General features: G+C 38.3%; 1 protein-coding gene across 5 annotated transcripts in view; it reads right to left on the bottom strand.

Annotated features, from left to right (window-relative positions):
- Positions 1–16,214, bottom strand: part of FN1 (fibronectin 1) — a 54,563-nt gene that overhangs the window by 11,145 nt on the left and 27,204 nt on the right. For 2 of the 5 annotated variants that reach the window (XM_075829633.1, XM_075829634.1), the window contains exons 24-34: positions 15,623–15,814; positions 13,029–13,301; positions 10,260–10,442; positions 9,877–9,966; positions 8,028–8,297; positions 7,793–7,909; positions 7,502–7,666; positions 7,243–7,398; positions 5,893–6,006; positions 4,216–4,485; positions 3,625–3,812 (exon numbers count right to left, since the gene is read on the bottom strand). In XM_075829633.1, coding sequence (XP_075685748.1) covers positions 3,625–3,812; positions 4,216–4,485; positions 5,893–6,006; positions 7,243–7,398; positions 7,502–7,666; positions 7,793–7,909; positions 8,028–8,297; positions 9,877–9,966; positions 10,260–10,442; positions 13,029–13,301; positions 15,623–15,814 — 2,018 coding nt within the window. The remainder of the gene's footprint in view (positions 1–3,624; positions 3,813–4,215; positions 4,486–5,892; positions 6,007–7,242; positions 7,399–7,501; positions 7,667–7,792; positions 7,910–8,027; positions 8,298–9,876; positions 9,967–10,259; positions 10,443–13,028; positions 13,302–15,622; positions 15,815–16,214) is intronic. The other 3 variants (XM_075829635.1, XM_075829637.1, XM_075829638.1) reach the window with 3 other exon arrangements.

The following is a 16,214-nucleotide window of genomic DNA, read 5'->3' as shown; positions in this document are numbered from 1 at the left end:
CCCCTATTGATCCACAGCAAGGTAAAAAAATAAAAATACCCATAAAGAACATGCCACTCTGCCCTAAAAATGAAAAAAAAAAAAAATCCCTCCGGATTCTAAGTGGCGATCAGACTTGAACAACATTCAAATAAGAATTCTAAAGTTGATCTAGCGGGTGGCAAAGCAAAACCCAATGAAGTAGAGTTTTGTCTTCATCATAAGGGAAAGAAATCCATCGTTAACTAACCCTTTTAGGACAGAGTCCATTTTGACCTTCAGGACCAGCCCCATTTTTTCAAATTTGACGTGTCATTTTATGTGGTAAGAAGTCTTTGGAATGCTTTTACCTATCCAAGCGATTCTGAGATTGTTTTCTCGTGACATATTGTACTTTAAGTCAGTGGAAAAATGTGGTCAATAAATGCATTTGATTGTTTGTGAAAAACGCCAAAATGTGCAAAAATTTGGATTCTAATTTTAAATGTATCTGCTTGTAAAACAAATGGTAATACCACAGAAAATAATTACTATTTCACATATTCCATATGTCTATGTTTGCATCATTTTTTGAACACTTTATTTTTATAGGACGTTACAAGGCTTAGAACTTTAGCAGCAATTTCTCACATTTTCAAGAAAATTTCAAAAGGCTATTTTTCAAGGACCAGTTCAGTTCTGAAGTGGCTTGAGGGCCTTCTATACTGGATAGACACCCCCCCCCCCCATAAATTACCCCATTTTAAAAACTGCACCACTCAAAGTATTCAAAACAGCATTCAGAAAGTTTCTTAACCCTTTAGGCGTTTCACAAAAATTAAAGCAATGTAGAAGGGAAATTTACAATTCTTTTTGCATAAATGTATTTGTAATAAAAAAAAATAAAAATCTGTAACACAGAATGTTTTACCAAAGAAACAACTCCATATTTATTGCCCAGATTCTGCAGTTTTTAGAAATATCTGATATGTGGCCCTAGTGCGCAAATGGACTGAAACTCGACTCCGAAGCAAAGAAGCACCTAGTGGATTTTGGGGCCTCCTTTTTTCAGAATATATTTTAGGCACCATGTCAGGTTTGAAGAGGTCTTGTGGTGCCAAAACATTGGAAACCCCCCCAAAAGTGACCCTATTTTGGAAGCAACACTCAAGAAATTCTTCTAGGGGTATAGTCAGCATTTTGACCCCACTGTTTTTTTTTGCTGAATTTAGTGGAATTAGACCATGAAAATCTTTTTTTTTTTCAGAAAAACCAGATGTTTAATTTTAACAAAATAAAAAAAAAAAAAAAAAAAGAAAGCACCCCAAAATTTGTAAAGCAATTTCTCCTGATTACAGTAATACGCCATATGTGGTAATAAAGAGCTGTTTGGACCCACGGCAGAGCTGAGAAGGGAAGGAGCGCGATTTGGCTTTTGGAGATCAAATTTAGCTGGAATAGTTTGGGTGCCATGTCGCATTCGCAAAGCCCCTAAGGTACCAAAACAGTGGAAACACCTCAAAACTGACCCCATTTGGGAAACTACACCCCTTAAGGAATCTTTCTAGGGGTATAGTGAGCATTTAGACCCCACTGGTCTTTTGCTGAATTTATTAGAATTAGGCTGTGAAAATAAAGATTAAACATTTTAGTGGAAAAAAAATTTGGATTTTCTAATTTTCAAAGGATAAAAAGAGAAAATGCACCTAAACATTTGTAAAGCAATTTCTCCCGAATACGACAATGGTAATAAATGTTTTTTCATTAGAAATTATTAACCATTTCAGGACTGATCCATTTTTGCTTTTTCATTTAAGTTTTTCCCTCCCTGCATTCCAAAAGCCATAAAGTTTTTTCTTTATCCATCAATAGAGTGGTGTGAGGGCTTGTAGTTTCTAGTGACACCATTTAACGCACTGGGAAACTGAAAATAAAATTCTTGGCTTTCACTGTGCGGTTAAAACGGCAACTTTTTTCTGAGACTTCATTACGGTGATACTAAATTTATACAGTTTTTTTAAAATATTTTACTACTTTTACAAAGTAAAAAATATTACTAAAAAAAAAAAAAAAAAACACCAACGTTTTGTTTCACCACGAGAGCCATAACTTTTTTTTACATTTTTGGTCGATTGGTGTGAGAATTTTTTGCGGGACGAGCTGTAGTTTTTATTGGTACATACAACTTTTTGATCACTTATTACATTTATTTTAAAAGCGAAGGTGACCAAAAAAAAAAAAAAAAAAAAAAGCTATTTTGCCGTTTTAAATGCTTTACTTTACGGTGTACACCGTGCGAGTTAAATAATAGTATATTGTAATATTTGGATTTTTACGGATGCAGCGATACCAATTCTGTTTATTGTTTTACATTACTTTAGAGGAAAAATTGGAAAAGGTGTTTTTTTTGGACATATATATATATATATATATTTATTTTTTTTGACCGATTTTATTAATCCCCCTCGGGGACTTGAACCAGCAATCATTAATTAAATCACTGGTACAATACACTGCAATGTAATTTGCTAATTTTTTATTACATTTTTTGCAAGCAAGGTGACAAGAAAAACAAATTCCGACCAGGTTTTTTTTTTTTTGTTGTTTTTTTTTTTTACAGTGTTCACCGCTATAAATGACATTTTACTTCAGTCTGCGGGTCGATAGGATAACGGCGATACCACATGTATATAGTTTTTTTTTAATGTTTTGTAGCGTTTGCGCAATAAAATCACTTTTCTATAAAATAATCAATTTTTTGTGTCACCATATTCTGAGAGAACTTATTTTTTGTCAAAAAAGCTGGGTAAGGGCTTGTTTTTTGCAGAACAGGTTGTAGTTTTTATCAGTACTATTTTGGGATACAGGCAACTTTTTATTCTATGTTTTGGATGGGGTGGTGACCAAAAAATGTGATTCTGGCACTGTTTTTTCCTTTTTTTTTTGCGGTGTTCACGTGCGGGGAAGAATATTGGTTTTATAGTTTGGGTCGTTATGAACGCGGGGATACCAAATATGTGTACTTTAACATTCATTTTGTTCCTATAATAAAATAATAATTATGTAAAAAAAAAAAGCTTATGTAACTTATAACTTATTTTTACACTTTTATAAAATATTACCTTTTTTTTTTCACCTTTTACTCGAAGACCTGCAGCACTGATAGCTGCTATAATACATTACACTACCTAGGTAGTGTAACGTATTATAAACGGTCAGTGTGACGTAGAGAGTCCCACTGACAGGAAGCCTCTATGTCCTCATAGGCTTCCGTGCATGGCAGACCCGTAGGCCGTCATATCGCATCTGGTTTTGCCATGACAACGAACAGCAGCCCCGGTCAAGTTTGTTGCTACAAAAAAACTTTCCCTGTGATCACATGATCTGGACCTGAACCAATTAGGTCCCGATCATGTCTCCGGGACCAGAGGCCAGTGATCAATGCGCGATCCAGTTGTCAGCGCTACTCTGAGACACCCGAGCGCGCTGTTCGCACCCACCGTGAATTCACGTCGGCGCTGCACAGAGCCCAGCAAGCGCCAACGTGAATTTACAGTGGACGGTCGGGAAGCGGTTAATACGGGATCCAGAAAGAATTTCTATCGATATCACGTAACATATGGCTAAGGATAAATGTGATTTCCATGTTCTCAAGCGAATCCTCACCATGAGTCCAGTAATGGAGGTGACAGTTGTGCTAGCTGGTAGATCTATCTCTTTCATGGGCCCAGTTTTCTCCTTAGGATTCACGCGCACCCGGTACCCAGTAAGCTGGACATTAGGTGAATGCCAGCTTAACGTAAGGCCAGATGGTGTCACTTGAGAGAACTGTAGATTTTTTGGAGCAGGAATTGCTGCAAGACAGAAACCAAAGATTAATAAAGGACATGGAGCTGAAATTCAAAAGATGGTGAAAGTTATAATATACACCTTTATCTATCTATATGAAAGAACATGCATAAACAGCATGCAGTGAAATAAAAATAAAAAAACGTTCAATGCCAACGATTGTAAAGAAAAAAAAAGTTAATCTAAAATTCTGGTTGCCAATTTGGACACTTAAGAGTCTCATCAGCACGGTTCCCTTAAATATCAGTTAATCTATGAATGTTTAAGACACACATAAAACAGAAATGGGAAATTAAGAAAATATGAAAAGTGGTGTAAGACAATTGGGAACAATAAGTGAATAGCTTTTAATGTGAAGGGTCCGACAAGAGGAAAGGACACAAGGAAAATGCCATGCGTCCTGGATACCTGTACTCTGGACTCCAATCAGGGGCTTGCTTTCCATGCCATCGTGCAATGCCACGATGCTCACAGTGTACTCTGTGCCTGGCCTGAGACTGTGCAATTCTGCAGTGTCATCATCAGACTCCGGTGCAGGAAACAGCTCTCTAATTCCATCCTCAGGGGTTGAGTAGGTCACTCGATAACCAGTAACCTGCCCCTCTGGGACTTCCCAAGTCAGTCTAATTGAATCAACTCCCACTTCTGGGAATGTCAGTCCTTTGGGTCGGTCAATGTCTGTCAGGCAAATTAATCATGAAAGCGGTTAGCGGCAAAGACAAGCAGCAGAATAAAAAGCCGTAAAGGAAGCAATTGCAGCATTTTTACCTAAGCATATGCAGTGTATTGCTTGACCCTCCAAGCAGTACATTAGGTTACCCCTTTCATAATTAGATTTTTTGCTATACATAAAAGATGTTAAAAATCCCAAATCTTTAGGAAAATCTGAGTAATGACATAAGATAGAGAGGGGTAGCAGGGGTCGACTGCCGCTAAGCCAAATAACCCCTTCATTGCAGTCAGCACAATGGTATTCTATCTTCGATAAACAGCTGAATAATTTCTGGCAGTCTTTCCAATGGACAAGTCAGGCCGCATGTTCCTGGCAACTAGTCCGGTGTACTCCAGGTTTCCAGCTCACAGCAATGCTACTGTAGTGAGGACAAAGAAGGGGTAAGGAGGCTTGGCAGGACTTAAACCACTGCTACATTAATCAGATTTCTGTAAAAACAGATTTTAGGTGGGGAACCTCTAGAATCAAAATTATGAGCAAACTCTAAAATAACTATTGTGGTGTCCTATAGCAGAATACCACAAGAAATGAGGGGTTAAAATATTGAAATGACCATATGCAAGAGCCATTATAGTGTATTAGCACGTGTGCTGGCAGGCCCCAGTAGTGTGCCGAACTGGCAAAAAAGAACACACGTAAAAACCACTATCTGTGCCTGTCGGCAAGTAAGAACACAACCTTAAAAAAAAAAAAGGTTAATTGAGCTGCTATTAAACTAGCCTGAAGCTTTATTTAAATCAAAGAGCAGATGCAGATTAGAACAATCAGCTATGTATATGATGCAAAAAAAACTGTTCTTGAGCTAGCAACATGAATGAAGCATCAGTTGATTTCCTAAATGATGATAGAGTTGGAAGATCTATTGCAGAAGCCCAATACATCATTTGTACAATTGCAACAACAGTAAAAGCAATTAGTGGCCACAATCTAAAAATCATACTGGCAAAATTAGTTTGTAAAAAGCGAAGTCCAGCAGGCCCAGAATTTGGTCTTCAGCATTACGGTTACATGTTTGCCGACCAAGTCAGTTTAAGATGGTTGATTGATTTTTGCTAATAAACCCTGTCAAGAGAATGTCTTTTATTCAAATCTAGTTATGAATATAGTCTGTATATAGTCTGCTGCCTTTTTTTTTTTTTATAAAAAAAAAATAAAAATAAAGAAAATCTGTGCTCAAAGAATAAAAATATGATCACAAAAAGATCAGACCGTGAATATTTTTTAAAAACACACTTTTGATATTTGGGTTCAAAACAAGTTATCAACATCAAATGTCCAGGGAAATTCATTTACAGTACTAAAAGAAAATAATAAAAAAGGGAAAAAAACAAATATAGCATGGGTATACGCACTGGTGACAGCAGTTTCAACAATGGGCTCGCTCTCTCCATTTATGCCCTGGGCATACACGCTGACCATATACTCAATAGTTGGTTGAAGCCCCCCAATCGTCGTTTCCGTTTCATCTGTAAAAAAAATAGTTGTGTGTTTGTATTATAAAAAATTAAAAAAATATATATAAATATTATATCTATCCATCCATCTTTGAGAAAGATCCTAGTAAGCCGGATCGAAACATTGCCTGCCTGTGGGGTTAATAAACACCCCTCTTTTCATCCACTACCTTGGAGTGCTGCCTCAATTCTTGCTTGCGGTTTATCTGAGGGCTCTTAGCCTGAGCCTAGGAGTTGCACCTACCACTGTAGCATATTATACAAGCTGAAAAACATTTACTAAAGCTAAAGTTCTCCATAGAAAGCCAGGGAATTTATACTGTAAAGATCTTCGCTATTACACACAAAAGTTGAGATCTTTGGGGATCCCACAATTTAAACAAAACTTTTAATTTGCTTCCCCTAACTTGGGGGCAAGCTTGTGTTCGGCAATATCCATACCCGTCTCCCGTTCTGCTAAATACAGTGAAACACCTGAGAATACCGAAAACTGCATTTTGGGGGGTTTGTCCGATCAAAGAAGATGGCCAGTATGCATAGAATATGGTAGAACTCAAATCTGTCAGAAGAAATCTGGTCTAGTTAAAGGGGTGGTCTTCTCAAAAAGGTTGTCTTTTGGTGAGGTTTCACTATACTTGGCAAGCCGATAAACCATATCTGTAACCAGCAACTAATACAACCTGAGCTGCGGTCAAATGTTCTAAGCTGCAGAAGAGCAAGTCATCTCTTCAATATACTAAATCGGGAACTAGAGTAGTTACGTTCAAAAAGCACTAATAGGCTGCTAAGCAACCGAACTGAACAATTTCCATTAGCGCACAGCACGGTCCCGAGATTTAACGTGCCTGAACAGTAAGTCAAATTAACATTCATAATGCATTTAAAAGATCGATGGATCTCTCTATCAATATCGATACAAAGTATTGCACCATGAATTGTCTCAGGCCTTCTTAAACAGTTCCCATGTACGGATTTTCTTTACCATAAGGTGTCTTTAGGGCAACGCCCCTATAGGTGGTACTAGGCTTCTTTCCATAGATTTACATCAGTACAGAACCACTTTAGGTTTGTATATTTTTTTTAGTGTGCAATGTAATCTTTTCAGTTTTTTTTGTGCTTTTCTTCTTTGTAAAATTAAAATTTTAACTATCATTATTAAATATTTACGCAAAAGCGTGAAAAGATTACTTATAGGTTATCTAGATTATACACTTTTTTTAATTTAGTATATAGAGCACTAAATCTCACTTGCAGGTACAATTTGTGAAACGGTCTCTCCTTGACCACTTTTGGGTACACTTGTGACTCTATAACCAGTGACAGGGCCTGGAGGTGGTGTCCATCGTACATGGATGCTTTTATCCTGGACCTCAGTGACCTTCATCTCTGTGGGCTGTTCCACACCTGTTAGAGCAAACATAGTTTAGTTTAAAGACTGACTTGTAGCTCCATTAAAATATGGTGGAGGGTGTACAAATTAGCATTTTTTTTGTTTCATTAAGTCTACCTGTGGCAAAGGTGATCGTAACTGGTTTGCTAGTGGCAGGACTATCTCCTCGGCCAGTGACCGCATATACAGTAATCGTGTAGCTCACACCTGGTTTCAGGTTATTGACATTTGCAGAGTTGGAAGTTCCAGACACAGTGATCTCTTGTACTGGACCCTGACCTCCTGTGTGGATAAAAGAAAAAAAAAAAGAAATTCTTAAAGCATCAGCACATTTATAAATTCACATCTTTACTCTTAATGAAAATATATGCAAAAAATAAAATTACTTCACACCTAATGGTATCTTACCAGTCTCAGAAGTAGTAATTCTATAATAGCGCACATTAACAGCTGGTGCATCCCAGGTAACAATAATCGAATTGGGGGAGGAAGACGTTGCCTGTAGATCAGTTGGGATATCAGACACTACAAAAAAAAAAAATACAAAATTATATATATATATGTGTGAAAAAAATGATGAATTAACAAGACATCTCAGATGGCATCAAATGTGTGGATCACAGCAAAACATTCAAACACGTACCAGTAGCTTGTTGTCCTACAAGAGGCAAGCTCTCCTGAGGACCACTGACAGCAATGATGCTCACAACATATTCAGAGCCAGGAATAAGGTTAGTAAGGGTGATCGAGTTGCGAGATGGTGGAATTCTTTCCTCTCTTGGACGTCCAGCTCCACTTTCCAACAGGTACCGCACTTTATATCCAGTGATGGTTGCACGGGGAGCAATCCAGTGCACAGTAAAGGAATTGGTGGTGATTTCAGAAAAGTCAATTCCAGTTGGGGTGTCCAAAGCTATATTAAGAGTACAAATATATAAGATTGTTTATCAAATCAATACTTATCCACAGTAGAAGTCTTAAATTATTAACTATCACTGATGCCTCTGAGTTTATTGTACGGCTTCACATAGCAGCCGCCGTGTAGTTGAGATGCGCCGACATGCTGTTCGGTGCAGCTTTCAAATTGATTGTTAATGGGCGCTTGGTTTTGCAAGTAGAACTGCTGTTAACCTGCAAAGTTGTGCAGCCATTAATGAATTGACCCTTAATGGGCAAACGATTATTTGGGTAAACCTTTTTACTGGAAATGCCACATTGTCATTAACGATCAATTTGCAAACTGTACCGAACAGCACGTCGGTGCATTTTTAAACTGTACTGCAGCAGCTTTGTGAAGCCGTACCCCAAAACTGGGTTCTCACGTAGCGCAAACAAATCTCATGCATGCTGCAGAAAAAAACAAAAAACTTTCATAAATTGATCTGCGGCATGGATTTTAAATTCAGAACACGTCAATTTATGCTGCGGAATAGTTGCAGGTTTTCCCCATTGAATTCAATGGGGAGGTAAAACCATCAACAAAATGATTCTGCCACAAAAATTGAAAATCAGGGAGAGAAATTCTCAGACGGATTCAGGTTTCAGCGCCAGACACAGCTTCTATGTCTCCTGGATATATAGAAGCTGCATCTGAAAAAGTAAGAAATTAATTTTTTTTAAAAATACAAAAGTTGTACTAAACACTAAAATATTTTTTTTAACCAAGTCTTTAAAGGTTCTCATACCCTTTAATATAACAATATAACTAGGGAGCCTTTTTAGGATGACTTCTGTTATGCACTGGAATGTTTGCACAGTATGCAACACACATCTTTTAGTCGCTCTAGACTTCTGGTCGAAATGCAGGAATCTAAAGCTCCCGAAAATGAAAACACCCAAATAGAAGCCAACATCTGTTGCAGGTCCGGTCTACTGCTCAGAAACTTCAGAGATAAACCTGCTGGCATGAGGTTGACTGCAGCCGTTACCACATCAAAGCAGTTCTTATTGTGCATGGGTGAAGATTAACCCAAGTTTTAATTTGAGTCCAGATACATAATTTTATATCATTCTTTAAAATCCAAAGCCAATATTACCATACACAGAAAATACACATAAACCGGGCACCCATCAATGGGCAGATTTCACAGAGATCTTAGTGTCTTACATTAAAAGTAACGATCAGTACATTCATGGATTCTTCCACGCGTTAACCCTTTTCTGACTTTGCAATACAAGTGAAATTTTTCAGCATTTCCATCTTAAATCAAGCCCTTGAGTCACCCTCTATTCTGTCATTTTTTAATTACACTCTGTATCTTGTGTACTAGAAGCCACATTATTAGCTGTTACAGCTCCCAAATGTCCCCGACTCCTGAATGGAAGATCTGCCGAGTTATGGAGTGATAAACTAACAGCCCCCATATAGCTGCAACACTAGGCAGTGTGTCATTTGTGAATCTAAAAAATAAAAAAAATTATGTAATGGCAACCATGTGCGTAAATTTATTTATTTTTTTATACAAAGCAAGGCCATAATTAAGGATGCTCACTTGTTCTGTGCACTCCAGTAAGTTCAGTGCTCTCCCTTTCTTCATAAACAGAGTGAACGTTGACCCGATACTCCGTAAATGGCAACAGATCTTAAAAAGACAGACAGGAGAAAGTGAATAACTAAGCATACACCTTCATTAAAACACAATATGTCCTTATAGTTTTGGAAACCAGTAGCTTTGCTTGATAACACCATACTACATATGTTAGCAAAATATTAAAAAAAAACAAAACAGTAAGACTCTTATTGGACGCAAAAGGTTCACATGATAAACGTAGAACATTAGAAAGGTATAATTCAAATTCTTGACTAAGACATTCATGTATATTGTCAAATCTTCTAATCCAGCAAAGTTAATTCCCACCCCAGGTGCAATCTTACTTGATAGGACAACCATATTGTCAGATGGAGAAATCGAAAGCTCAGTGACATCATCTGGTTTCTTCACTGGAAAGAAGCGCACGAGGAAACTGGAAAGTTCGATGGATGTTGGGGCAGCCCAAGTGATGCGCATTGTGTCAGGGCCAGTATTGGTAAAACGCAAGTGCGTTGGAGGTGGAACAGCTAAAAACGTGCAACATTGAAAAGATTACAAAGTAAATCCATAAATGGACAACGTGTAAGCATGCACATGGACCTCAACTTATGAATACCAAAATTTATATTACTCAAATTCAATCGTAATGCTACAAAAAAAGTAATACTAGTTTAGAAGAGTAAAGCTGGGTGGATTCAGAGATATTTATTACATTATATAACAAACGTTTTGGTGTAGATGGAGAAAGTGTATGTTTTAGATCAGCGAGTCTCATTGTATTGTAATATAGATCCCACTTAATCAGTTAATGAAACAGAGACTCTGCTGGAATCAAATTGGTGCCCCCTACCAATAACCATTTAGTGAAAACCCATTCTATATCCGGTTTTTAACTATATACAGTTTATTTAAATCTTTGTACCTCTACAAACTTTATTATAGTGGCTTAAAACATGGCCCCATAGGGTCAAAATGATCAAAGAGACATTAGGGTATGTCCACACTATAATAACTGCAATTTGATTGAGGTGTGAACACACCCCTTAGGCCATGTTCACATCTGCGTCAGGGCCCAGTTCGGACGGAACGGAGCCCTGACTGACACAAACTGAAAGGTTTCCGTTTCCATCACCATTGACTTCAATGGTGACTGATCCAGTGCCAATGGTTTCAGTTTGTCTCCGTTATGCAAGGGTTCCGTCATTTTGCCGGAATCAATAGCATAGACTACGGTATTCATCCGACGGAACGGAGCCCTGACGCAGATGTGAACGAAGCCTTGGGGTTGCTTGTTAAAATTAACTTTTCCCTAAGCTTTACAAGGCAACATCAGATTAGGACCTATTGTCCTCTGAACAAACAGCCTTTTTTACAGTTGGCAATGCCACTTGGTAACCAAGGCCAAAGTCTTTTGGAAACTGAATTCATGATGCCACTTAGTGGCTTTTTACAGTAAATGAGTTGAGTATTACTTAGTGGTGGATTACATCTACTCAATCATAGTAATATATCTTTTTACAGCTGGTAAGTGTTATTCTATATGCGATTAAGTCACACTATAAGCATACATTTTTTATAAACTAGATAGCTACCTGACAGAGGGATTTAATAACAGACCTACACATCTGGGTTTATAACAACCCAATGAATCAGGAACTTAATATTAAGGTTTATTAATACTAGTAGATTTTTCCGGTGTTTAGTGGTACAGGTTATTAGCCAGCCTGTAACTATACTTTATTATGTCACATTGGATCAATTTCGCACTATATAGCACAATTTCTGAAGTGACACTAACTTGTATCCATGCCTTTATAGTTTGACCATTTAGGGAGCCAAGTATTTGTCCATGCTTTACTGCACTTCAATAAAAGTTTTGTTTTAATATATAATTATATCATAATATTTTAAATACGCCATCTTGTTAGGGTAGAGACCTCCTAGTATCAAGGGGGAAGCACCAGGTTAGCTGACGATACATGTGCCCCAGTGCAGGGTGCCAGGGAAGGGCACAAACAAGACACTCTGTCTTGGTCAGGGTAGTATCAGTGAACAGAATCACCTAGGAAATGGAAAGCTATGCCCCTGAAGTATCCCAATTTCAGTGACCGTATATCAACGAGACTTTAAGGCTGGATTCACACGAGCACATTACATCCATAATGGACGAAACGTATTTCGGCCGGAAGACCCGGACCGAACACACTGCAAGGAGCCGGGCTCCTAGCATCATAGTTAGGTACGACGCTAGGAGTCCCTGCCTCGCTGCAGGACAACTGTCCCGTACTGTAATCATGTTTTCAGTACGGGACAGTAGTTCCACGGAGAGGCAGAGACTCCTATCATCGTACATAACTATGATGCTAGGAGCCGGGCTCCCTGCACTGTGTTCGGTCCGGGACTTGCGGCCGAAATACGTTCCACCCATAGCGGACGTAATGTGCTCGTGTGAATCCAGCCTAAGGGCCTGTGCTATAATAGGTAGAGGATGTAAGGCCTTCAATTGAAATGTTTTTTTTTCTTAAAAGGGGTTGTACAGCTCTATGAAGCAGAGCTGCAATACCAGACAACCGATGTACATGTTTGGCACAGTTTTCAGAAGAGAGCAGCCTTGTTTTCGAATCGTGTACAACCGCTTTAATTAAAAAAAAAAAAAAGAATTGATTTTTATATAAAAATAAAATGTATATAGGACTACAATTATTCCATAGACTAAGCCAATACTAAAGCTGCAGCAAGCAATATCAAAGTCTCATGCACTTGAGGGTGGACAAAGCTCTACGTTGGTCACCAGCATAGACAATCAATTAATTTCAATAAGAACGAGGAGCTTATACCATCAATCTGAATAATGTGTCTGACATGAGCTCAGCCAGGCAGTTTTGTTACCATTAGCAAGTGATAAAAATGAAGACCTAGGTGAATTAATATACAATTTGTTAGACCAAAAAAACAGCATGATAAAATGCGTCGGTCATGCTGTGGAGAAATTTCGCCATCACTATAAACAAGCTTCAAACTAGGTAAGAAGTCTGTCTCCCTACGCCTGTCCTGCTGGTGACTACATAGAGCAGAGTCCTGCCTCGGGAAATATGCAAGGAGTGTACAATCACCGGTTTGTTGCACGATTGTGGTCGGGGCACTCTCTCCACCGTTAATGAGTGTTATCACGCTGATCTCATAGTCAATGCCGGGCTCCAATCCTGAGACCTTGTAATACCCCTCTGAGGGGTGCACAAATTCTTCGTAGATGGGGACAGACTCTCCAGCAGCAACCACCGTGATTCGGTAGCCAATAATGGTGGAGGCGTTAATGGGAGTCCACCTCAGATCAATGCTTGTGTCAGATACATCGACATACTTTAGATCAGTGAGCTGGGGAATTTCTGGCAGGGCGATGCAGGTCAAAAAAAAAAAAAAGAAGCAAAAATTTGTGGATGCGTGAAAGGAAGCAAAGCAAGTCAGTCAAGAATTGCACCAAATTACATGTAATTACTAGAAAAGCAACAAAAGGAATTGATACTCAAAGTGTGTCTGATTCATTAAACACAGTATGGAATTGATTCTTTACTGCATAAAGATTTGCAAAGCTTGATCAGATCGTACCATTTACACACGCAATGACCACGTGCAACCAATATGCTTTGTAAGCAATTGGTTTTGCAGAATTCATTTTAAGCATGTGGTATGTTTTAACTAATGCACTGCATTTCCAACTGGATTTGTTTTAATAAAAGAAGTGTCTAGTATTTTATAGTGAAGCTGCTGATCACGTATGTGGAAAAAGCTGTTTTGTAGAGTAGGCAGCCATTTTTATATATTCGACAAATCTGCATAGTCATGAAAACCTCAGCCTACAAAGCAGACTGGTGGACTTAAACCTCGGCATTATAGACCTTTACCAATATGTCATTAAGTCACACTAGACCTTAGAGGCGTTTGTACAGGATTAGAAAAACATGGCTGCTTCCTCTCAGAAATATGGGTATTATCTGGTATTGCAGCTTCGTTCCATAGAAGTAAATACGGCTGAGCTGCACCTGTAAACAGGTGTTCCACCATTTCTGGAAGAAAGCAGCCATTTTTTTTTCTAATCCTGCAAAACGCCTTTAATTCTCGCAACATCAATGCAAAGGGAAGTTACTAGTTTTCAAAAAGAGGTGGTGATCTCCAGTGTAAACTTGCAGTTACTTTCACAATAATGTTGGGGACACCTAATTGACTATAGTTCTCTACTCAAAAATAAATAAGTTGTGGGGGATGCAGAATACTGTAGCAGGTCACCATTCTAATCAATTGAAAGGTTCTATACATCAAGCGGCAAATATATATTCTAGCAAAAGAGAAACAAACTAGGATCTTCCATGGATTCCAAATTTGCACGCCAGCTAAAGTAATTCTGTAATGGTGGCATTTTTAGGCACCACTTCGCAACCACAATTACCGCCAACTAAATTATACACATTCTAAACACAGTAGATGCATGTATGTATATATGCATAGTTTTTGTATGTAAAGAAGGCTGTACATTATTTCTTAAGACAGTTATGAGCCAATGCCACAATATTATATAATCAATATTTGGATTCCGAAAACGGAGATAGATCTCAAAATATCCAGATACACATTGGCATGGAGTATTGCAGTAAACAGAATTGGTAAATCAGCCTCAGAAATTAGTAAAAGTAGAAACGAATGCTTAAAGGATAAGTCTACTTCACATGCATCTTGTCTCAAGTGTCAGACACTACAGATAAAGGGCTAGGGCTTCATTTTGTGGCTTAAATTGATTGGCTGTATGACATTAAGCTCTTTCTATTTAGTTTTAAAGGTGGAGTCAGACTTCAAAATGCCGCAGGAATATATAAACGTACAGCCAACATGTTTTGATATTAGACTAGTTCTAGATTGCAAGTTAAAATGGAAAGATGGCAATAAGTGGCATGCATTATTCAGGGAACATTATTATTACTACATCACACTCTGCACAAGAATTAGTTCCAGCTCTTAGTGTAGCAAAAATAAATTTTGCGTAAAATAGAGTGATTTAACAAGTAACATTAAAGCAAAACTTGTGCACTTGTGACTATGCCGGACCCTTATATCTTCATACTTGTGAAGGTGGTATTATTTTGCTTCCCATTATCCACGTAAACCACATTCTACAATTATGAGATAAAGCAGCGATGTAGTTGGCAGCGATTTGCAGGTCAACTGCACATTAAGAGGTCATGGCCATGAAGACTTCATCTTCCATCAAGTCTGTACTCTAGCCATGAACACAAGTAACCATGCAAAACAGGTGTAATAAATGGTTATATAGTGGTGTACTTAAAGCAATAAGAAGTGAAATGAAGCAGTAAAGTAAATGTTAAAAAAAAGAGCTGCAGTAACAAATTCATCAATCCCTCTAGCTATTACCTTAAGTAGTTAAAGCGTAACTAAGCTTTAAAAAGAACAAACTTGACATGCCATAGGGACATGTCAGAAATTTCGAATGGTAGGGGTCCAAGACGATCAGAAACTAAATCAGCACAGCGCTTACCCAAGTGCTTCTGCCGCTTTATTTTAGCAATTAGTGGGGATCTCAGTGTTCGGAGCCCACCGATCAAAACTTCTGACATCTCACTATGATCGGTCAAAAGTTTTTAAAAGGTTTAGTTACCCTTTCATAAATGCACATAGGCATGAAAGAGTTCATCATTACCTTGAGTGACTATTTTGGAGAGGGGGGCACTCTCCTCATCTCCCTTGACTGCATAGACACTAATATTATATTCCACACCAGGGCTAAGTGTTTCAAAAGTGAAAGACATTTGACTTGCATCAACATCCTCCTCAGTGGGATACCCAAGCTGCCTATCTGTGGGAGCGGAGCTTATCCTGTATCCAGTAATTCCTGAGGAGAAAACCGTGAAAATAATTTAGTTGTCTTGTTTTTCTTCGAAGCCTTCTTTAGAGAGACACTATTTAATATATTGTAATTAAAGGGATATTCCCATCTGGAGAGTTTATGGCATATTCACCGCATATGACAAATGCCTGGTGAGGGTGGGGGCTCACCTATAAGACTCCCACCTATTAGGAGATTGGGGGTTCACTAACCCCCCTAGTTTGCCAATGCAAAGTGGCACCTTGCTGCATAGGTTTCAATAAAAAAAAAAAAGTGGCCACACATCTCTCTACAGTGAAGCCTACTGGTGTTACAGAAAGAGCCGAGCAACCAGCACGCGACTTTCTGTAACTCAAATAGACTTTAATGGATAAAGAGGCACACAAGAGCACAACAAGGAGCCGCT

The sequence above is a fragment of the Rhinoderma darwinii genome, chromosome 6, assembly GCF_050947455.1.
Source record: "Rhinoderma darwinii isolate aRhiDar2 chromosome 6, aRhiDar2.hap1, whole genome shotgun sequence".
In the NCBI taxonomy this organism is placed as follows: Eukaryota; Metazoa; Chordata; class Amphibia; order Anura; family Rhinodermatidae; genus Rhinoderma; species Rhinoderma darwinii.
The sequence above is the reverse complement of the archived record's forward strand: the minus strand, read 5'-3'. Positions and strand labels throughout refer to the sequence as shown.